This window comes from Parasteatoda tepidariorum, chromosome 12 (genome assembly GCF_982258835.1).
Source record: "Parasteatoda tepidariorum strain Cologne lab strain chromosome 12, Ptep-v5.0, whole genome shotgun sequence".
Taxonomy (NCBI): Eukaryota; Metazoa; Arthropoda; class Arachnida; order Araneae; family Theridiidae; genus Parasteatoda; species Parasteatoda tepidariorum.
In genome coordinates this window covers 33921437-33945879 of record NC_141766.1, presented here as the reverse complement: position 1 = coordinate 33945879, position 24443 = coordinate 33921437, and the positions used below count along the sequence as shown (strand labels likewise).

The 24443-nt window shown below is 27.6% G+C and overlaps 2 protein-coding genes across 9 annotated transcripts in view; one reads left to right on the top strand and one right to left on the bottom strand.

The window, feature by feature from the left end:
- The window catches only part of Pka-R2 (cAMP-dependent protein kinase type II regulatory subunit), a 47589-nt gene extending 41138 nt beyond the window's left edge, over window positions 1–6451 (top strand). Inside the window, exons 11-12 of the mRNA XM_016051383.4 lie at window positions 219–287; window positions 1547–6451. Of these exons, the coding sequence (XP_015906869.1) occupies window positions 219–287; window positions 1547–1677 (200 nt within the window). The 3' untranslated portion in view covers window positions 1678–6451. The remainder of the gene's footprint in view (window positions 1–218; window positions 288–1546) is intronic.
- A 1462-nt stretch (window positions 6452–7913) lies between these two features.
- LOC107438957 (uncharacterized) lies at window positions 7914–23859 on the bottom strand. 8 transcript variants are annotated; one of them, XM_016051382.4, is made up of 4 exons: window positions 23275–23411; window positions 22736–22810; window positions 21727–21821; window positions 7914–13038 (listed from the first exon to the last, which is right to left on the bottom strand). In XM_016051382.4, exon 4 carries the CDS (start codon window positions 12968–12970, stop codon window positions 9302–9304), a length of 3669 nt encoding a protein of 1222 aa, XP_015906868.1. In that variant the 5' UTR covers window positions 12971–13038; window positions 21727–21821; window positions 22736–22810; window positions 23275–23411; the 3' UTR covers window positions 7914–9301. The 8 variants fall into 8 exon arrangements, 7 of the variants coding, with proteins under 7 accessions (XP_015906868.1, XP_042896959.1, XP_087012107.1 ...); XM_043041025.3 differs by lacking the exon at window positions 21727–21821 and adding an exon at window positions 17410–17531; XM_087155981.1 differs by lacking the exon at window positions 23275–23411 and adding an exon at window positions 22971–22989.
- Between the last annotated feature and the right edge of the window lie 584 nt (window positions 23860–24443).

The window sequence follows — 24443 nt, the reverse complement described above, 5'->3', positions numbered from 1 at the left end:
AAATGAAACAAGAATAGTTTTTAAAAAAATCATTTTTTGATATTTTTTCATTAAATGAGAACAAACTTGCTGCTCTGCAGCATAAAAACCATATAATTTTGCTGCTATATAATTATTGTAATCTGGCAATTTTTGTATTTAGTGCAATAATTTCGAATGTTATGTCAACAGCTATAATGTATAATTTTTTTTTTTTAATACAAGTTTATTATTTTTAGAATTGGCACTCGTCACTCAAAAACCAAGAGCGGCTTCAGTATATGCAGTTGGCAATGTTAAATTAGCATGTAAGTAATATTCAAGTGTGTTATAATAATTTTGTGCTCTTATGTTTAGTATTGTATTAAATTTGAATCTAAACTTTTATTTAAATTAGAGGTCATCAAACTTTTATGCTGGGGTGTCTGAAAAATTTTTTAGACTGCAAGAGGTAACATTTTCGAATTGACTTTAAAGGAAGTACAAAATCTCAGAATAGAGGAAAAACTGCCCATAAATAACTTTTATACCGTAAACACTAACTGCCGCATTGTGAGTGTTACGCTAAATGCATAAAAGCAATATAACAAATGCCGTTTTTTTTCTAATTATACATGGGTAATTATATATATGTCAAAGCACTGGGATGTCATTGTGAAGATCTGGGGTTCAATCTCCAGTGGCGGCTTGAAGCAAACTCAAATACAGATAGATGGGAAGTAAAGACGGCCTATGGGCAGTGCTGACCACCTTGCCACAATCATGCTGCTGGTCACAAAATTGTGGAGACTTATCCTTCATGACTCCCCTGGCCCACTATTGGCTGTTGCGGGGAATGCTTTACTTTTATTACACAAAAAAATAATCTAGATTTCGATCCTTAACCAAAGAAACAAGTTTTGCAAATAAGTAACACTCACATTAGTGAGTATGTATTTTTTAGGTATCATTATTGTTCTACACAATTCAAACCTACCATATAATTTCAAATTTTTTCTCTTTGACATTAATTACATATTGTATTACATATAAGCCATTGTAATACAGTACAATGCTTATGAAAACATTACCTTTTTGTATTTGCTTCTGAGCATGTAGTTTTTTTTTTTTTTTTTGTATACTCATAAATTGAGGGTATCAGTGTTCTACTTAGAACATGACTACAATTTTGAAAGAAATAAGAAATAGAGAATCATGTAAAGACTGATAAAAGTTTATTGATATATTTTTTTTTTACAAAACGGTTTTATACTATGCTTGAGTTATAGCAAGAATTATATTAGATTTTAGCATTAAAGTTATTGTTTTTTATAACATGCTTAAATTGCATTGAAATTAAAGAACATTTTATAAGAGTTCATACTGATAAAAATTAATTTTCATAACAGTAAAAGCAACTTATTTGAAAATATTTAATCATTATCCAAAGATATATCCTGCATGTTTTCTGTATTTAGTGATAAACAAATGCAATAGTTTATTAGTAAACTGAGTGATTTCATCATTATATATTAATAAAACATTTTATTTTGTACATTTAACTCATTGCCTATAAATTTTTACCTAGTTTTGGATGTTGCTGCTTTTGAAAGGTTGTTGGGACCCTGTATGACTATAATGAGTCGTAATGTTGATCATTATCGGAAGCAAGTTGTGGAATTATTTGGCTCAGAAGCAAACATTAGTGATTTACGATGATCTAGTTTTCATTCTTTTTTCATCCTTAAACATTTGGTTGAACATTATTATGCCCTACATCATATCTGAGGTCAGACCAAGTACCTCTTATAAAATGTCTCATTTATGTTAATCTAGTCTCATTTTCTGTAACAGATAGTGCATTACTAAATGTTTAAAAAAAATATGTTGTGTAGCTCATTTATGCATACTAGAACAATTTCTAGTCTGTTTTCATAATCAAGAATAACAAGTTTTAACTTGTTTCAAAAATTTACGTAGGTGGTGTAATCTGTGCAAGTAAATGTGTGTATGTATATACATATATGTATAGTATATGTGTGTATGCTTATGCATTTGTATACATACATACTTAAATCAGATATTGGCGTCATATTAAAATGTAACTGTATGCACGAAGCAAAAGCTGTAACCAAGACTTGGTTGATACTCGATTTACTGGTACAATGCTTCGTTTTTAAAATTTGTTGCCATAAAATTTTTATGTTTATAATAACATTACCTTTTTTTTTTTTTTGAGATGTTAACTGTGTTATGATAAAATAAACATCTGTGTGTCAAATGCTGCATGTATTCAGTGACCAATTTAATTGGTCTTATCTGAATTTGAATGTTTTTACTTATTAAAAATGTTATGATCTTGATGTGTGGAACGCTGTATTGATGTTTATAACTTCATAAAGCCTGGTATTCCTTTTTTTTTTAAAACATATTTGGAAATTACAAAGTTTTTCTCTTCCTTTTCTTGAAAAAACAAAATCATTTAAAATTGAAATATTTTATCAAATATTAACACTTTTATAACTAAATGAAATCATTGTTTCCTTTAAATAAATTATTTTTACTTGGTTTTCTAATTGTCTAAACTTTTTTAAAGGCATATCCTATATCTATGTATGAAATACATTATGTCTTAAAACTGTGTTTCAATTTTTTAAACTGGTACATAAAACTGAAAGAAAAATGTTTTTGTTTACATCCATTCAGAACTGCCAAAATGTCGAACTTGTAATATTCATATGTTATTGTTCAGTTTTAGTATATTTCTTTTTTTCTGATTAAACATGTGTATAATTTTTTTAGAAAAATTATTAGGTTTAAGAAAATGAGTTTCTTTATCATGCTTATTGCACCTATGCATACATAATAATGACACCCTTGCAGCTATAGTTTTTTTTTTTTTTTTTTTTTTTAGAATTCATTTTATTTCAAATTATCTGAAATTTAGCTGATAATCTTGCAATTGAAGTACTTCACGAAAATATATTACTAATCTAAATAAGTGTGCCTTTCTTTAGTCAGATCATGTTGTAAAATTGAATAGGTAAGCTTATATTAAGCAACTGTTAATTAGTAAAGTTAATACTAAATTACCTAGAGTAATATCATTTTTATTTAACTGTAAATGATAGAAATAATAGTACTTTTTCAAAATGAAAAGTTTAATTAGAGAATATTTATGAGTTTATTAAGAGAATATTTTTCATTATTCAATTAAAAGTTCATTTAATTATTCTCAGACTAGAATTTCATTATAAAGCTTTTTCTCAAGTTAAAGAAAATCCTTGGTTAAACATTATTGTTTTATAAGGTGCAATTAGTTTTTATAGTAACTTTAATTTAACATTCATTGAATCATTCCTTTAAAATTCCTTTAAAAATCATTCCTGTAAAATAAGTGTATAAAATGTACATGAAAACATTTAAACACAAAATTAGATATAATTCTAGTGTAACTTGATGAAATGATTATATTTTATATAATCTTGTGAATTATATTTTCACTGAAGTAACATTAACATAATTTAAAACTGTCTCTTGTCACTATAGGAATAAAATATCAGCATTTCTATTTTAAGTATAGCTCCAGTTTTTTTGTGCAAATTAGTGTAATAATTTTTCAAACTTCTTCTAAATCAAAACTTTTATTTTGAAATTTGACATCTATTTCATAAATAGAATAGAGATGTAGAATGCTTGAATAAGACAAAGATGTCCTTTTATACCTTTTTGTGAAATTATAGCATTTATATTGCAGATGTAGACGTTTACTAGCAATTAATCCTTAATTGATATAAACACTAATAAGATTATATCTGCCCTAAGCAATATATTTCACTGTTACGTTTATAACCTATGATGCTGAAATAGTTTGTGAAGTTAATATTTATAGGCAACGAAAATTGTTAAAAATTCACTATGACTATTGATTATGTTAGCTCAATACATGTTGAGATTATTAAGAACCTGTAATCATGTTGCTTCTTGAAAGTGAAGGCCATTTTTGTATAAGATTTTATCAAATAAATAATACAGTTTGGTAACTTATTTGAAATTCTCAGGAGTCTTAAGTTTCATTTATGGAAAATATAGTTTTTTTTTTTTTTTTTCCTACTTTAACTTCTGACTATTGGTGCTTCTATCACTCTACTTATATATTTTTAAAATGTCAGTGATAATTAGCTTAAATTTATATAAAGAATATATATATCCCTAAGTCATACAAAATTTTGTTTACTTCACAAATGTTTCATTATCAATTTATTTTCATTTTATTGCAATTTATGTTTGTCCCTTTTCAACTTAAATCTCACTGACATAATTTAATTCATTAGTTTTTATTTACTACACATTGATTGTACTTTTAGACATTCAGCAATACTGTTTCTTGTCCTAAAATAAACCATTTTAATCTGTTTCCTCTAAGTATAACGACAGAACAATTAAGAGGACTATATTATGAATCTAATTAATAACAGACTACTTATATTTTTAACTTTGCTTCCTTCAATGGCATTTACTTTGTCACCGATTTCTTTAAACTCATGAATATCTGTTGAAATGTTCTATGTACACTCTGCTTGTCTTCAAACTGCATTTGGTGTTTTTGAATGAACTTAAGGGCATGTAATGTTTATCATAATGGAGTATGTAATTTGATTATCCCTATAAACAAATTGCTAACATTTTTTGTAATACTTAAACAATTCAAAAGACTATTTTGGTCACTAAATTGGGTTTGATTGAACTTACAGTTTTGTAAATAAAGAATTCCAAACAAATCCATTGTTAATTTAAACTTTTCTACATTGTGAGCTAATAATTTAAAATATTAGTGTAAAAAGTATTTAAACATATTTGCTTAGCATTTCTTTCAATTGGGACGAGTTTAAGTGTTTTAAGTTTATATTTATGACAATTTAATAGTCTTCTTATAACTCTACAATACTTACAACTCAAACGTTGTTTTAAATATACTTTGCTTTTCAGTGCATTTTTTTAAAAACAATTTCATAAATAATATCAATATATAAGTGATCAATAATTTTCATTAAGAAATAAGAATTTCCTTATTAAGTTTAATAATTATTTGAACAAATTACTGAACATTTTAGCTATTTTCAAGTTATTGCTCTTTAAGATACTATAAGGATGAACAGCTAGCATAATATTTTACAATGAAAATCCAACAACATTCTATTAATATGTCTATCAATGTTTCAAACTTTTTTTATTATAGAGTTAAAAAAATTTTAAAATATTAAACTTTAAAATCATACGCGCTTAAATATAGTGCACATCAGTTAATGTTCATTTTTCTATCTATTTTAAAAATTACAACTTTATTCAAGCATTGTAATTTTTCCATATTTCATTTGTTTTTCATACTGTCACCAAAAGAAAGTATTTCATTTCATGTTTATGTGTCATTATCCTGCAACTTTTTTTTCCTTTCAAAAAATTTTTGATTACGTGAGGAACCAAAGTTTTTAGTTTCTAAGAAAGAAATCTTTAATTCTTTTACCTTCATGTGAATCTTACCAAAATTTTGTTCCAAGATAAATTTGAAAAAAAAAAAAAAAAAAGATGGTATATGCATCACCAGCTGCAAAATAAGTATTATAAACCTGCATTTACTCATTTGTGGAATAAACTCCTAAGCTCTCTTCAAATGTGTTACTATATATTATACTTAAATAATTTATATTTCATATTACAATCATTTAAAGATATCAGCATTATTTTTTGCATTGGCTAATTTCTTATTTTTAAGAACATTAGTTTTAAATATTAAATATGTTCCATCTAAGTGTTCTAAGAAATGTTTCTTTTTTTTCTGAGATATATTGAAGTCATTTAGCCAAAACATGGGAATTAAAATATGGTTCATGTAGACTGTGTTGATTTTGAAAAATTGTGTTGTAGAAAGATTTTATTCATATAGTTGTAGTATAGGGATCATAACATCCTGGTAAAAAGAAGAAAGTGGTGGCAAGTTTATAATTAAAACTAGTGGTAATTCTCATTTTAGCTTTGTTTTTGGTAATCATGTCAAAAAGATTTCAGAATCTTCCTTTCTAATCCGTTTGTTGCAGCCAAGTGACAAATTCTTTACAGACTTGCAATTAGATAACTTGCTCACTTTCTACTTCTTGTCAAGGTACCAAGATCCCTGCTAGTTATAAATGTTCAATATTAACATATCCGGTGAGTTCTTTTAGAATATTTAAAATTATGTATATGAATAGTATTTTTCAGAATTGTGTACAAATTTGTTTGTGATACGTATTATGGCTCTTTTGTATCTTTTTGTTTGAGAATTTCTTAAATGTTTTATATGCATAGATTTTTAGTATTTAAACTTCACAACCAGTTAAGTTTTATGGTATCTTTTAACAAACAAAACTGTCTTTTTTAAATTATTTATAAAAAGATCCCATAGTTCTTACATTATGTGAGTTATAACTTCAAAATAAACTTGTTTTGCTTGCTATTTTATTTATTTTGTGAAATTAATTTGTTTATAACTGAACAAATAAATTATAAGTGTATTGGAAATTTTTTTGTGTTGAAAAAGCTTAAGTTTTTTTTATTTCATTCCCATAACAAACTTCAATGACTAAAGTGATTTTAGCTAAATGACAAATATAAATGTCTTAGCTCATAAAACTAAATTTAACTAAAGTAATAAAATTAATTTTTAAATGTAAGAAAGAAAACACTAAAGAGCAGTAATGCATAACTGCCACTCCCTGCGTAACAAAAATTATCACTTTTTAGGGACGGGACTTTATTGTAGAACTTTAATTAGGTAAATTTTTTCATCAACATTTTTTGTAGTTTAAAAAGAACTAATATTTAAAAAAGAGCCATCTTAGAACCTACTTATCCTTTTAAAAATTACAAAATAAATAAAACTTGTGAGTCAGTGTCCAAAATTAGCCTATTGATCAATTAATTGGTAACAGGAAAACTTCCTCCTTGTGTTCTTGGTTTTAGTTAGATAATTTTTTGACAGATGGCACTGCAGAAAGTAAACCTATTAAACAAAAAAAATTTGACTTTCAATAATTAGAAAAAATTGTGTGATGATTTTCAAGTTACAGATAAACAAATAAATGTTGTTTATCAGTAACATCACCAACTGTAAAAGTTTTGAGTTAAAGCTAGATACTCTTGTAGTAAAAATGTATACCATCTCATATGAATTTTGTGCGAAAATTGTCTTTTTAAATTGAACTGTTTTCCTGTTATAAATTTTCGAAAATTAGGAAATGAAAATTGCAATTGAATATTTTGACGAGAACAATGAATTAAATTTATTTCAATAGTAAGCTGTCAAAAGAAATGAGGTACATTCATTTCAAGTGTGAAACAAATAACACAACTTGTCTTTGGGAGGAAGATTACTTGTCTGATGGTCACCCAAACATGTTTTCTTTATAAATATCACTTTTGATACCATAAAATAAAGAAATATCTTTCAGTTTATCATATATTACTCATGCAAAACAGAAAAATTTTATTTTCCAAAAAATTCTATAATAGGAAACTAGTAATATTTTTACTATTTATAAACTAGCATTTTAATGGAAACTTGTCTTAATAGCAGACTTCTTATAACATGAAGTACTTTTCTTAAACTTGAGCTTTTAATTTACTGCAATTTGTCTAATAGATAATTATCACCCGTTTTTCTAGTGCCTCAATTTCATTCTGGTATCATACTGAATTTATCATATTTTATGCAAGTCTAATTCAGTTTTAGAATAGATATCTTGAAGTACGGGAAATTTAATTAAAAAAATTTTAGAAATTTAATACAAGTATACTAATTATGAAATAACATTTAATAATTACTAAAAATGACTAAACTATCTTCGTAACGTCTAATTTTATTTAATTGTAAATTATAAAAAAAAAATTAAAAACTCAGAATACAATAAAAAACAAACTATATTCAAAGAACATTTATTTATCAGATGAGAATGTATTACATTTAAGTTGTATGGAAAATTGGTGGCTCCTACAAGAAATCCATTTGGCCCAATTTTAGAGAAAGGTATGTATGTAATTTCAACTCAACAAGCAAATGGTTTTATAGTTAGCACACAACTTACATGTTAAAAATTACAACTACTTTTACACATTGATGACAAATTTTAAAGCATACTTTTTTTTTTCAGAATGAAAAAGAATTTAATACCATCACCTATGGTACCAATTAAAATCACATACAATGAAAATCTACACAAATGACAATACATATACTTATAAGAAGCTACACATGAATACAAATGTTAAGTATAACATGACATGAAGATATGCCATCATAAAATCCACACTGTTAATTGTATTCTAAAATTTTAAAATCGCTTCAGTCATGAAAAATATATATAAATGCACAACTCCCATAGCAAAGTGGTTCAACAAATGCATTTCAAATATTACCAGAATACTTGTCACTTTACCATACTTTTAAGACATCCATCATATCATAAAATTTAAACATTTTCTTATAAGGTAACTTTTAGTAATGCAATAGGATAAAATTGTATGGTACAGCTTTCAGATTAAGTCAGATTCGATTTTATCTTTAAAAAAATAAAGTTATTATTTTGACTATAAGTCGGAAAATTTTATGAAATGAAATAGAATTTTTAAGTTAAAACAGCAAAATACATTAAAAACAACTAAGTAAGCAAAATAAAAACTTAACAAATAAATGAATAATATGAGTATTATTAAATGTGAATCTATTTACTGTCAGATTTCATCTACAAGTGGTACTACTTAACAAGCAAATATTTATGGATTTTAGTTTCATGCACATAATTTTCACTGTAAAGGAACTATTTCTAATAAATCAAAGGAACTTAATTCTAAAAACATAAGAATTTGACTAGCCATTTTTTTTTATTTTTAGCTAATTCAGTTTGAAAATCACAGTCTTGCAAATTTAAACAGAAGCTATTCAAAAATAAAAACAAACCCAAAACATTAACTAATAACTAGAATGTTTTAAAAATAAATGGAAAAATGAATGTATGAAATTAATCTGAGATGCAGTCACTGGTAAAAGTCATGAGTAAACACATATGAGTGATAAATGATGAGATAAAAGCGCTATGACAACTTATGCTTATTCACAGGTTGTCTAAAAAAATGAAATGGATTACCTATAAATAGGTACAAATGACATGTAATAAAACAGCAAAAAACTGTACATTGTAAAAACTGAAGCGAAACGGTGATTTTTACAGACAGTGCTTGACCCCTTTATTCACATAGAAGGTATCTTTTAGGCACTTAACTTCTCAATATGAGTAAGTTAAGTCGCTGGTTAAAGCAATCGAAGGTGGCCAGTTCTATATTCATCAAGTAGTTGGGTAGCAAAAGTAAGTGTCTCAAGTTCAGGAATATTAACATCATCAACTTGCAAATCACCACCATACATGTCAAATTCTACAATAAAGTCTGATCCACGATTAGTAACTCCCACAGCTCTACAATCTAGCCATTCTAATTCACCATCGTCTTTAATGAATGCTCGACTAAGTCTAGATCCAACAAGGTCATTGACTGCCGGATCTACAACTTTCAGGTTCTGACTTCTTAAATCATCAGCTATTCTGCTATCAGGAACACTCAGAATGCCTTTACTTTTGTATCTTATGTAGTATGAACAAGACCCATTCAAATTTCTTCTTGCAATGCAAACACCAGTAATCCACTCTTTTCCTTGTTCTGAAAGAAACAAATGACATACAAGTTTACCCAGAAGCCAAGACAAATTTTCTTTTGGCACAGTTTTGCCAGGATCCTCCTTGGGAACTAATTCTTGAGCATTCTTACAAGATTCAATTATTTGCCCACGTTTTTGTTCATCATCAGTAGCTGTAGCTAGCTCAAACACATCAGCTAAGTCTGCTTCTTTCTTGATGATAACTTTTAAATTGTCTCGCAGTTTAATAGAATTGAAAAACTTCCCTTCACAAGCTAAATCCAACAAACCATTGTCATGTTCTTCGCTTAAAATGTATTTTCGGAAGCGAATTTGTGCTTGCAGAGCTTTCAATTTATCTACCTCTTTTATTTCTCTCATTTGGGCATCAATTTCTTTTTCACTCTTCCAAAGACCACCAAATTTAACAAGGTCGTCTATTAATTTGTACTTTTTTTCAATCAATTTATAGGTATCATTTTTGTCCAAAGACTGACCTTTTAAATCACTAAGTTTTATCTTCCTTTTATACAACGATTTCAACTGCTTAGTATTATCTTTCTCCATGCAATCAAATACTTTTATGTTATCCTTGTTACACAATTTATCTTGCCAAGCTCCATTTCTTGTTTTGCTATATAATGTAAGTGCATCTAGAGCAAATGTGGGAGATGAATGGATATTTAGAGTAATTCTATCAAATGAGGCAAAATCTTCATGAATTTGTGTCTTAAAATCTTTGTCTACTTCCATTGCTGATTCACCATTGATTTTCTCAGAAGTTTTATTTCCCTGCATGAAAAATTTTATGTACGATACGAATGCTGTAAACAAAAGTTCAAGTAACTCTTTAGTCAAAACATCAGTGGCCTCATTATCTTTGACTAAACTGGCATATACAGCATCATGTGAAACCGGTACATCTTCAAACAAGCGCTCTTGTCCTTTCATAAATTTAGAGGAATCTTTAGCCCAATTTTCAATATTTTTTAATAGAGAGTTATATCTCAATCCAACTTCAACAATATCATCTTCTAATACAGTCCATAAGGGTACAGCTACAAGTTTTCCAATCAAGCCTAAAGCTCTTGCAAAAGCAAAGCTATGTTTTTCATTGAAGAGGTTAGAAAGAGAATCAACATTAACCTCTTTTTCTTTCATTTTTTCAAAAAACTCTGTTAATAATCCAATTTCATGATAAAACCAAATACCTGCACTATTATGAAAGATAACATTAAAAATGTTACCATTGTGAGGTGCCAAAGGGACGGATTCAAGCTTTTTTTCTTTAAGAACAAATTCTCTAAAAGCTTTCCCAATTTCATCTTCACTACTTGGATCAACTTTATCGCTAAAAGCATATGCTTGTCGAACAGTTTTACTTAAAATAAAACCAACATCAAAAGCATCTACATTATTGCCAGAAGACATTCCTTCCCATGCTAAAACTGTAGCATCAGCTAATTTAGCAAGCCCTAATAAGCAGTATAAGCCAGTGCAAAAGTTGTTTAAGATGATTGCTTTAGTGCGAAATGCATCAGGCAAAGTTTCTAAATTATTTGCAACAAGAGGTGATATCTGCTGTTTATACAAAAATAAAATTTCAATCAACTTTCGGTCTAATAATTGATGGTCAGACATAAAAGCTTTTACTGTTTTTATTATTGAATCAGTAGGACTACTACCCTCAACTTTAATATTAATGATGTCACTCAAGATATCTTTCAACACACTTAAGGAAGTATCTGGACTGCCACCTGATATATCTCTCACTCCAAGTTTTAAAGTAGACCCATCAGCTAAAGTTACATCATAAGATGTACCAGCAAATAAAAATTTTGTTTGGCCATCGTTACAGATTGATACCTTGCTCACTTTCAGAAATTCGGTAAAAGCTTGAAGTGCAGCTGCCATATGACATTCCATTAATATATTTCCTGCAAATGATGGAGAAGGAAGTTTATCTGTATTCAAAGGCTCCAATTCATCAAGAATTGAGAATATAACTTCATGAACATCAGGACAAGGAATTGGCATATTGCTCAATTCATAATATACAGCTCGCAAAGCATTAATGAATTTCCCATTTTTAAATTCGTCCAATTTTTCTGAATTCATGAAGTCTTCCAAGGTCATGACAGTATTAGGAGCAGGAGAAGCTGGTACTGCATTAGTGGCAGAATCAGAAACCTGAGGAGCTGGAGCATCGGGTGCAACAAAGCTAGAATCTGCTACAGAGGCTGTACTTGTATCAAGTGAAATAGTTGAAGCATCAGCAGATTTATCAGCTTCTTCTGACAAGCGAGGCTTTTTGTTTTCTTCAGTCTCTTCAGTGTCTTGTCGACCTCTCTTCTTTGTACTTGAACTCTTTTGCTTTGCTACAACCTTCTTCTTTTTCTTTTCTTTATCAAGAAATGTATTAGTTTTAGTAATTTTATGCTTAAAATCTTCTAATGTCTTTTCAAACTCGTAGTTTAATTCATCAAATATACCTTGTTTAGTTTTGTTACGTCTAACCATATAACCCACATCTAAATAATTCCCTTTGTTGTTATTGACATAATTCAAGCGCTCCATGCAATCATGCCAATTTACCATTGCATTACTCCACTCTACCTTAACTTTAGCAATATCAGTTTCAATTCGCCTTCGTTCAGCAACGCTAGATTTACTCAAATCATTTAACATTTGACATCGTTTATTTAGATCAGCCATTTTATCATTTAAAGAAGTTATAACCTTTTTAGCAATACCCAAATCTCTTTTAAGATGTACTATTTCTTCTCTTGCCTTCCGCTTCTTAGCTTCTTCATCATCCTCATCTGAATGACCAGACATATCCATTGAGTCATCATCATCTCCTCCTTTCTCTTTCAAAACTTTCAGCAATTTAGGACCAAGACTAGCACAAACAGTTGGTTCAAAAGCGTCAACTGGATCCATACCCATATCAGGAGGAAAGTCAAAATTCCAGTTCATAAGCCGATCAATCTCGCCACGATATCTATTAGGTGACTTAGATAAATATTTCCGAATATTCATTAGAGTATCATATTTTTTATTAAGTTCTTCTTGTACAGCTTCAGTGTTTTCACATTTTACTTGAAAGATGTTTATTAACCAATCAACAAGTTCTTTATTTCCAAGCTTCTTTGCTGTTTTATACTTTCTAAGTTCCCACATAACCCCATTGCTGATACTTTTACTTTCTTCACATACCTTAGTCTTCTGTCCATTCAAAACTTCCTCATCAATACCAAGATTTTTGCAATAAAGACCTAAAGCCATTTTTTTTATTTTTTAGGTTCTGGATTTCTAATTATAATTTCTCAAAACTGTATGCAAACTATCATCACCTAAAAAAAGCAAAAAATAATTGAACAATTGATTAATTATTAAATGCATTTCAACTTATAAACACTTATTTGTTTAAATATTATTTAAAATAGGAAATGCAAGTATACGCATTAAGGGATGCTAGAATGGTGGACAATGCACCACAACACTGCATAAAAACTTCATTGCCAAATCCTGATTTTCACCAATTTCTTTACATTTTTTAACTATTTGTCTAAATTGCAACATACTATAATTTTCACAGAAAAAAAAGTTCATTTTTTCTTATAAGTAATTTTATAGACTAAGATCATTTAGGTTTAGGGCTCGGCTGAATTTGCATTTAGTTTAAAACAATTTTGAAAAACCCCTCCCCATTCTTAAATAAAAATGATCAAATTTTTATTCTCAGGTTTTGCAAATTTTCCAGGTAATACAGCATTGGAGTAAGTTTTTAAATATTATAAAATTAGATAACAAGCTTTTCATTTTCACAAAAGTGTGGCTTATACACAGTGCTAGCTTTAGATAGGCTAAACTTGGCCTGACAGTCATGAGTAACAGTTGCAAACTCACAGCAATTATGAAAATAGCATATCATTCGTAAAATAGCATCATTTCATTATATGACAGAGCCTTTGAAAAACAGGCCTAACTTTTTTTTAAGCCCCTTTCATTTGGCTTTTCAAAATCTTATTTTCAATGATATTACATGAGAATTACAAATTTGATATTGCTTAATTGATAAAAGGAATTGTTTTCTAAAGCATTGCCCAACGATTTTTTAAATTCCTATATATTGATCATATCGCGAATTTTGAAATTAAGTTATCACTTTTTTGCAGTGATGATTCTATTACATTTTCTCATTGTTTCATGACAGGCTTTTCATGGTTTTTTAAATTTCAGTAATTTTAATACAATGTTTGATTGGTGATGATTCTATCATAATTTCACATCAAGATATTATGTTGTTCAGAAAGTATTATGTATACATACATTATGTATGTATTATGTATACATACTTGACATTGTATTATGTATAGGCACAAACTTAAATTTTTCGGCAGCCATTCAAAATTTTCTCACCTTTTTGTACATGGTTTTTCTCATTTTTATAACATTTATTACATTTAAATCTTGAATTTGAAATATCACTTTTTAATGCTTTAGATTCATGAAAATTCCACCATAATTGACATCAGTTTTTTTTACTGTTATTTATCTTTTTCTTTTTGGCCTTTTCCACATTATCTCTCAAACTCTGATATTTTCAATACATTACGACACATGAATTTCAAATTAGAGTATCATTTTCCACTGTGTTTGATTTGCATACTTCTCTAAGAAAATTCTTGTCGTTTTCCTGGAAAACGACAAGGATTAGCCATTTTTACTTGTTATTTTTTTATTTTAATATTCTTACATAATCTTATTACGACAAGTGTGATTTTCAAATTTAAGGAATCGAGTTAAGCTTTTTAACATGCTGAATTCATATTGATTCTGTCGTAAATCCAGATAGTTTTTTCAGGAACAGTTTCATTATTTTTTCAATATTAGTTTTATTACATAGTTTTTTTTCATTAGTCGTTTCTTGATTATATACTAACATACCTGCCAACATTGGAGAAATAAAATAACGGAGATTTTATTAGCGACATTTTTCAGACTATAAGTAAAGTTTTGATACATCAAATATATGATGATTCTGAATTATTTTTAATTTAAGCTAATTCTCTTAAATATTAGATTTTTTTTTCCTGGAAAAAATTACGTACTTTGCATATTTTGGGTATCTTAAAAGCTGTGCAAATATTTGAGAACAATCACCCCTTTTTGTGATGGGTACCTTTTTTTAAAGGAGAAATAGCACCTATTTTAGATTCTAGCACCTTGTCTTTTCTAAGATCTAGAATGAATCCTTTCACTTATTTCACATTTTTTAATAATGAGAAATATATTTAATTTCAACTGCAGTGATATGAATATATTTTTATGAAAACACTGAAAAAATTAAACTGTAAAAAAAATCTTTTTAACAGCACATTGAATGCACAAATCGAGAGTTTGAAATTTTATCATTCCAGCTTGATGCAAGTGTTGTACACTTACTAATAGATAAAGTAATAAATTTAGCACATGGGTTTACTCACTAAACTTAAAAAATTTTCAAGGCTATTTTCCAATTTTTTCTTTCTTTTTTTCGGTTATTCAGATGAGGAGATAAAAAAAATCTAGTTTGAACAGTAGATTTTTAAATCCTGCACTAAATTTTAATCAATGATTAATTAAAGATGCAATTCAGATAATAATGTGGAAAAAAAACACTGTCTGATGATTTTCGATTATGTGAGAAAAATTTTTCATTTAAAACAAATAATGTGAAAACCTCCTCATTAACTCATTCTACATCCATGGATAGACCTCCCTTCTTAGCTTCTAAAAACTCGCTACAATAAAATTTATAGTTCTACAATCACTGAAACATTCCTTTGTTTAAGCTTTCTTCGCATTCCAATGGATGCAGAACATTTCAGTTATTAGGGTATAATTCCACATAAACAGAAGTGATATTCCAAAAACGACGCTAAATCCATGTACTCAAAAACGTGATTTTAATTATGTAATTTAATTTGGAGGGAAAAAAAAATTTGCCATAGCACTGTGAACTGTATAGCTTTTAAATTTATATTTACTTATTATTTAAAAATATAATAGTTGAGAATATGGAGGTTCACGTATGTGTACCTCGGAACGTAATGCAAAATTTAAGACTGCATAGTAGTCAAGGAAAATCTCATAGTATTATGAGTATTTAATTATCTATTTAGTAATATTTTTGTGTGCATTTTAATTATTTTATATTAAAGTTTACACATACATTTACCAACTTTTTGTATTTTTTCTCATAATTTTGAAATTCCACCCAAGTATTAAATTTCTTTTTAATTAATATTAGATTCTTTACAATAATTATCTAACTAAATTCATTAATTTAATTTCACATTGAATACAATTTCATAACTTTAAATCATTGTATCCCGACAATGTAAAAACGCTCATTCCATTTGGTTTAAAATTGATCAGTATAATTTCTATTACACTTAGATAATTATTGTTTTTGATTGAATGATAAATATTTATTATTTATTTCTGTCCTGTTTATTTGCAAAAAATAATTTACATGCAAGGTTAACTACAATAAAAATACATGATCTGTTCAATTTTTAGGTAAATGGATAAAAATTTGAAGTTGTTATTGGATCTGTAATTAGCAAATGAGACTGGGAAAAAGAGATAAAATTTATTCTGGAATTCACTTTTAATTATTTTTCATAAATTTGGCACATCATAAAGGCTACAACTGAGGACATAAGTTCTTTCTTGTCCCCTGATAGCTATGGCACTAAATACAAGTAAAAAGTATATATCAATAATATAGCCTACATATTTTCTCCCATTTCATTTATAAAATAGAAAAAATTTTAAGTGACAATTATTAATGTTTTATTTTAGGATTTTTAAAATGATTAGATTTAAGGAAATAGTTCATAAATATAAGTTGTATTTACATTGTTAATATACACTGCATACTTAAAATTAAAGATTTTTCAACTAAATTTTACAAGGTGGAAAATGTTATAGAAGATATTGATCCACTTATTCTGCTGTGCAGTTGAAAAAATAATGTAAGTGCCTCATGGTAGATTTTGAGAAGTGGCTTGATAACTATTTTCTTTCTATTTCTAAGGGTATGAATGCTAAAATAGAATTTCAAAAAACTGATAAAAACAAAATTTAATTCTGAAAAAAAAAAACTTTTGCAATAAGTAGTTAATCATAGAAAAATGCCAAATATATAAAAACCTCAATTTTGTATTTTTTCTCGTCTGTGTTAATTTTTCTATTGCACATCAGTATTCTTACAGGAAATAGAGGACAATTTAAATTTTAAGAAGCTATTTAATGGAAGAAAAATAATGTTTATAGTACAAAGATAAATATTAAACTAAATTTCAATATTTATAATTTTTATCATTAACTTATATCCAAAATGAAGAATTTACATCCGACACCAAAATAAAAAATTTCATTTTAATAATATAGCATATTTTACAAGTTAAGAACTGTCTACAATTCTTTATTCAAATGTCAGCTCTAAAATTCAGTTAAGTTCATATTCAGATTACAAATTCACAGAATTTTGGCAATTTGTAAATGAGTAGGTACTAATTTTTTGCTTTCTTGTGATTATGTCCAATAGCAAATATTGCTGCATTGAACTCTTAATTAAGGAACAGTAACAAAGATAAAAATAATACACTTAAATATTTTAGTTGATCTATTTTATTATTTAGTACAATTTGTAAATTTTAAAAAAAATATGCCTTTCAGACTTCTGTTCACTTGTTGCAAATTTTCAAACATGTCCTGTTGCAATAGAGATACGTCTCGAACTTTCCCTTTATACAATACTACGCTTATAAAATTAGTTTATTGTTATGCCATTCTGGAACAAAAAATAGGTTTTAATGAAAAATTTACAGACTAGAAAATACAACAATTTTTAAGTGTTAGAAGTTTAAAAAAATATTTGTTTTGCATCAATTTCATATATTTTATATAGTTTAGTATTGATTTAAATGATTAAATTTCTAAAAATAAGGAATGTTCTGTAAAAATTGCCAATCACCTTTACATTATTTTTTATTGTAAAAATTATAAATAAGCTAAAAAAAATTTAAAATAAAATTTTTTGGATGGATTTAATTTTTAAGTAAATTAACAATTAAGTGTTGCATTTAGTTTTGACTAGAAAACAAAAATTAAAATTTTGTATCTAAACATTCTTTTATTTTCTAAAAATTTTTTATTAACTTAATTATAAAAATTGCATCCTTAACAGTTTTCTTTTTATCCGTGGCAAAAGTTTACTGACCTCGTCTTTTTTATTCCCTTTCCTCAAATTTTATTATCAATTTTAAAACATCCTGATCCTCCCTTTAGTGAATGAAATTTGGCTTTAAGGACACACATGATAAAATACAGTAGACTTTCGATATTTCAAAGTTCGTGATGACAATTTTTGAGAAAACAAGTTCAAAACTAAAAATGTTCTAATCGGTAGAAAAATATATTCTAAGATAACATTCTAAAAAGTAGAGTCATGAAACATAAAAATAACTAGTAATTAATATGTATGTAATGAGACTAAATGCAGTAATGATAATTTTATTTTTTAATGTAAGACAAAAATAAAAATAAGTATGTATGAAATAGAAAATAATTGGTGTGCACTAAACTTATTGTAATTTTTCTGAAAAAATTCATTTCCTATTTCATAAAATATTTGACATAACAAGGTTTTGAGAAGAAACTCTGACATAGGAATTCAAATTAACATTATGTGGATATGTAATGGCAAGGGGAAAAATATATTTCAACATAACAAGGTTTTAGACATATCGAGAGCATACTGTAAGTAATTTTACCAATTTTTAAAAGTCTAACATGACATTTGTAAAAGTTTTTGAGATAAATAATATATTACAACCAAGTTATAGACTAAAATTTTCTTCTACTATATTTTTTCTTCTACTGATTGTACTAATTTGTATCCTGGAATCTCAACAGTAAAGCTGTACAGGATAAACAAAAGTGATATGCAATGCAGATGACCACTTCTACAGCAAAGACACCAGATACAATCAGGGTTGGTAAGTTTTTGACAATTGGCTGTTTTATCTGGTTTTAACCATGGTTTTATCAGTCATGTCAAAAACCCTAAATCTTAGCATAAGGAGGATTATTAGCTATTATGAATAAGAAGAATTTATAAATAAACATACATATAAAATTACAAGTGATTAGTCAATTATATTCTTGAATTATTTTTGAGATTAAACTCTTTTTCTTTTGACAATTATTGTCAAAAACCCGAATTTCGGTGCAGAAAATATTAAATAAATAAAAATGTATAAAACTGAAATTTATCGAATCAGTCAATTTGTTAAATTATTGAAAATAAGAATTAGACTACAAAAACAATCAGTTTCTTAAAAAAAATCTCAACAATCGTCCTTTATTCATAATATATCAATTCAATTCTCATTTACTCGCATTTTAACTTTTCATAAACTCATTTTTTAGTTTTCTATGCATAAATTACGAATAAATTAATATTCTACCAAATTTGAAACAATTCTTTGTATTGATGTTGAGCTGCATAGTCTAGAAAGTATACATACTAAAGCTATTATTCATAATATATAACTAGGAAATTTTTTCTAATAAATACACTTAATATTAATAGTAATTTAATTAAATTGATTGATTGAAAAAATTATTAACTCATTTAAACATTTATATTTTTAATAAATTATAATTGGTTTGTTAATCAGGGAATATATTAGAGTCAAGATTTACTGAAAATATTCAGGTATATATAAGCAGGAGTGTAGAAATATTTTCGTAGCCTAATATTTCCTCAAAACAAAGTTTCTTTTTGAATAAAAATTTCCCTAAAAATTTAATTTTTTTTCCAGTACATTAAAATATTTTTGGAAAATTAAGTGTAAAAGAGAAATAAAATTCAATTGATTTTACACAATACTTGAATAAACAAGCATGTGTGTCATTAAATAATAGAAATCAAAATAAATTGAAATAATAGAAATTTATTAAAGTAAAGTAAATTTAAGGGCCCACTTATAAGTTAAAGGAATTCAAACTAATAAATACACAAATTGACATATGTTTTATAAACAAGAAAAAGTTTTGCAAAGCAACACATTCTTTAACAAAAAATTTTGTAAGATTTTTTTAGACCAAAAAGTTCCCCATAGCTGCTTGAATTTCCTCCAAAACCTTGTTCGTGCAGTCAAACATATTTTGCTTCCCTGAATATAATTAATGGCAAATATTAAGAATCAATAAAATAAAAAAATACACGTTGAGATCAGACAATTATTGGTGAACACTTTAATTTTGCTTTAACTAAAAAAATTGCAGAAATAATAACGTAAAAGGATTAAAATCAATATTTAGATTGATAATTTTCAACTCATAGTCATTACCTATAATGTAAACCGAATAGTCATAATACGGGTCTAAAAGTATTAAGATTACCATTAGAAAAACTTATTGAAAGTTTCAATAATTTTGGCGAAATTTTGTTATATGTGATAAATAATATAAATCATAATTATGGAAGTATATAATGCAAGTATCATGCATGATTTAGTATCTAATAAAATGTCTTCAATGTCAAAAAAGAAACTTGCCCGAGGTTTTTGACAGTTGATGGATTTTGACAGTTTATGACAGGTTTTTGAAGTGTCATGTCAAAAACCCTACCCTGGATACAATACATAAAGAAAATTGAGTCGAAACCTATTAATTTTTTTTTAGCCAATATTAAATTGCAAAACTTTTTAATGAAGGCAAAAAGTCTCTTCCAAAAATAATGATTGTCACATTTTACATCAACAAGGAAAAAAGAATGATTTTGGTTCTGGATGGTATATTTTATTAATATAAAGAAATTATTTATTTCTGGCTATAAGTAAAATACATGACTAGTTATATAAGCCACACTTATTTAATTGAAAATATTTTATAAAAATTAATTTTAATATGCAAATAATTTTTTAAGAAAATTTGATGGGTTCTAAAAGAAATTAAGTTAAAAATTATTAACTCTTTTAATTGTAACAACCTTAAACAGAATTTGGACTTTATAGGAAACAAACATTATTAGTTTTATGAAAAAGTTAGGAACATATTAAGTTTTTCTTTTCTCGGTTCGTCATTAAGAGACAAAATAGTTTTCATAAATTAGAAATATTTTTGTTTTATCTACAACTAATAATTAAGGTTACTGTGAGTACATAAGTATGACAGTGAGGGTCTATATGGCTTAAGAAAACAGCTGATAAGTGAAACCTTAAAATCACTTGTTCAATATTAAAAGACAGAAAATACTAGCTTTCCATCAACTATCTTATTGGTTATAATTGTAAATAAAAATAATGAGAAGCAAAAATCTGCCGGAGCATAGATAAAGGACACGGAATACAAAATTTAAGATATTTCGTTTCATGAAGAAAACAATAATGCCGTAACAGTACTGTTTCCTTAACATTTTATCAGAAAGGTGAAATATTTGCATATTAACAAAAAATTGCACTTTCATTAGAAACCCAAACTGTACTGTATTGAAATCAAAGGAGGTTCGATCCAAAAGTGATTGATTTTACGGAAAAATACTCGTAAGTCATTGTGGAAATGGAAAGATGTGAACTGAAAAACATTAACGTGTACAGAATTATATTAGAAGTGTAATTATTTAATGTAATTATAAGGAACTAGAAAGATTAGAAGTTGCACATAAGGAAAATATGAGAAGGTAAAAAAGCAGGGGTGATTGTGAGCAACTCAAAAATCCTGAAAATTTCTTGAGTAAAATTATTAACGACACATTTCAAAAAATTAATGTCTAATAATTTTAAATCATTGATAAGTTCACAACATGTAATTTTAAATAAATTATATGTAGCACAGTTTAAATTAATAATTATGTACAAGTTTACTTTTATCTCTAATCACATTTATTATTCTACTAGAAAAAAATGTTTACAAAAGAGATGCCAAGTATAAATTCTAGTTCTAATATTTTTAAATAAAATATACAAGAATTTTTATACATAAATGTGATCGATGATTTCTTGAAGCTTCTGGACCTAAGATTTCCGGATCGCAGTTTGCAAAAATCCGGATTTACTCCGGAGCATAATCGTCTCTGTAAAAGGAAGGTTGGAGAAATCAAGGTTTCATAAGTGTCTCATTTTGACATATTTTCTGCAGATTTAATTATAAAATTTTAGTATTAATATTGAATTTAATATGCTTTGTCTGCAGATTGAATATTCTTATAGGCATTAAAACATTTAAGATACAACGTTCCAACGAAAGCCGTAATTTGATAAAGAACATCATTGTAAGACAATGTTTTTCAGTCTTATTTTATTTAAACTAGATTGTTAAAAGAATTCAAATATACGATTCAAAAAATTAATCTATGATATCTGGAATTTCCAATGCCACAAAACTTATAGTGTATCTCTTTAGTGCAATGATTTTGCTGTATTTGAATATCAAATGAGCATACAAACTTTCAATACGTATTTTTAAGTAAATCAATTTTGCTCAACATTTTTATAAAAATTAGTTATAATTACAGATTATAACTACTCACTCACAAATAAATTTTAATAAATTGCATTAGGAATAAAAACATTAATTTTTTTTCTCCTCATGCTGCCATAAATAATGTACCACAACATATATAGCCACAACCCTATTATCATCAATGTTGATAGGTTTATAATAGTTAAGAAGTTGAATTTATTAATAGAATGTAAAAATAATAATATTCAAAAATATCTATATATATAGTTCTCTTCATGAAAACTAATATAATGAATGAAAAGACCTTTAAAAAATAGTATACATGCTATTTGCTTAAAACAAATACGTTAATTTTAAATGTATCTCCAAACCAAACATATAACATTAACAAAACAAACAACTAGATCCAGCTAAATGACTACTAGAAATCAAAAGAATAAAGTTTGTAAGAACTTACAAGATCTTACAAACATCATTTGCAAAATGATTAAATATTATATACAATGAGACTTAAGTTGTACTTACAGAGAAAAAAGAATAAATTAATATTTGCAGATCACACTTGAAACATTCCAAAATTATTCGATTTCCATTAGAAAACTAAAAATAAATAAAGATTATAAAATAAGAACATAGACAACAAATAATTTAATTTTAAGTGCATTAAATCGGTACATATGTCGTACTATTTAATAACTCTAGAGACGCCGGTTTATGAAACCGTTATACTGAATAAGGATCACAACAGTGTAAACATTACCAATAAGTTTAATAACTTTGACTGTAAAACACATCAGTAGTATGAGCATACAGTCTTAAAAATTAAAAGATATGGATGTGACACAACTTATGGTTAACAGATCTTAACACTGTATTTTTAAAACTTAACTAATGCAATAGAAGCTGCGGGAAGCCATTTTCTTTATAACAGCACATTATAACAACAGTTACAATAATAATCAATAGATTAAGTATACAACATAGATAGATTACTATGCCACAGAAACGAATATAGAATAAAATAACAGTTATATCATCACAAAAGTACTAAGATTGTATCCTACCTTAAATTTTTGAAGAGAAGCGTTCAAAGAAGCGAAATACACCGCATAAGAAGCTTCAAAACATGATGCCACACAGCTGATCTAAATACGACTCCGTATTTCTAACATCGATTCTTTCAAATATAACGGTTCTAGTAATTGTCAAGCCTCCCTGGCTGAGCTGTCTAGCCGTTCCGTCAAACGATCTGCTTTACTTCGGTATATCTCTTCGTAAAGCACACATGCAATGTGCAACTAACATGCACAGATTTAAGCAAACTAATAATTATAGATGCTACGTGATGGCCACACTATTCGGTCAATGCAAATAGCTTCAACTTTTGTAAAGATCAAAGGGTCCCGCAGTGGACTGATCGTTAAGACACGGCTCCCAGCAGATCACCAAAGTCAAGCATCACTGGCTGCGGTCAGTGTGCGGGTGGGTGACCGCTTGGATCAGTCTGCTTAGGGACCGAGGGTGTGCGGTATTGGTCCTCGTTAAACTGTTCTACCGTAAAGTGCTCGACTTCACGTGCAGGTCGTCGGGCTACCGAAGCGGATTACTACTTAAGAAAGATTTCGGTTCGAATCTGTGAGGCCTAGCACAAGAGAGCCTAGATTGAGATGGAGAGAATGCCACTTTTAACAAAGAGATAACCCGCCTGGTGAAAAGAGCATCAAATGAACACCAGATGATTTCGCCACCTGCACCGGAGAACCCATTGTGCAGCTCTATTTCGACGTAAATAAAATACCTACCAACGTCAATCGAATTAATTGGCTGCTGGGATAAAATACCATGCTTTCTCAATAAACTTCAACGGTGCCATATTGTTTACCATTTATGCATACTTGGTCCGTTAAAATGCCCTAAACATTCTTAATTGGATTTAGGTCGGGCCTAGGGCAGGTCAATCTGGTACCTGAACATTTTGTTGAGAAGGGATATTTTTCTAAATCGTTATGTATGTATTGTTTTGTAATATACAATAAGTTCCACCTAGAAAGTTTTGAAAAAAGGAGCATATGCTGCCTCTGTGTACCTTGAAGCGTTTCAGATATTTGTTTTCCTTTAAGGAAATGCAGTCATGTTTTTCCATTAAATTTAAATGCTCTCGAAACCATTAGAGATTTGTCTCCTTGCTACTTGCTGAAAAAACTCCTTGGCTCCTCTTCGAGGTCATGCCAAT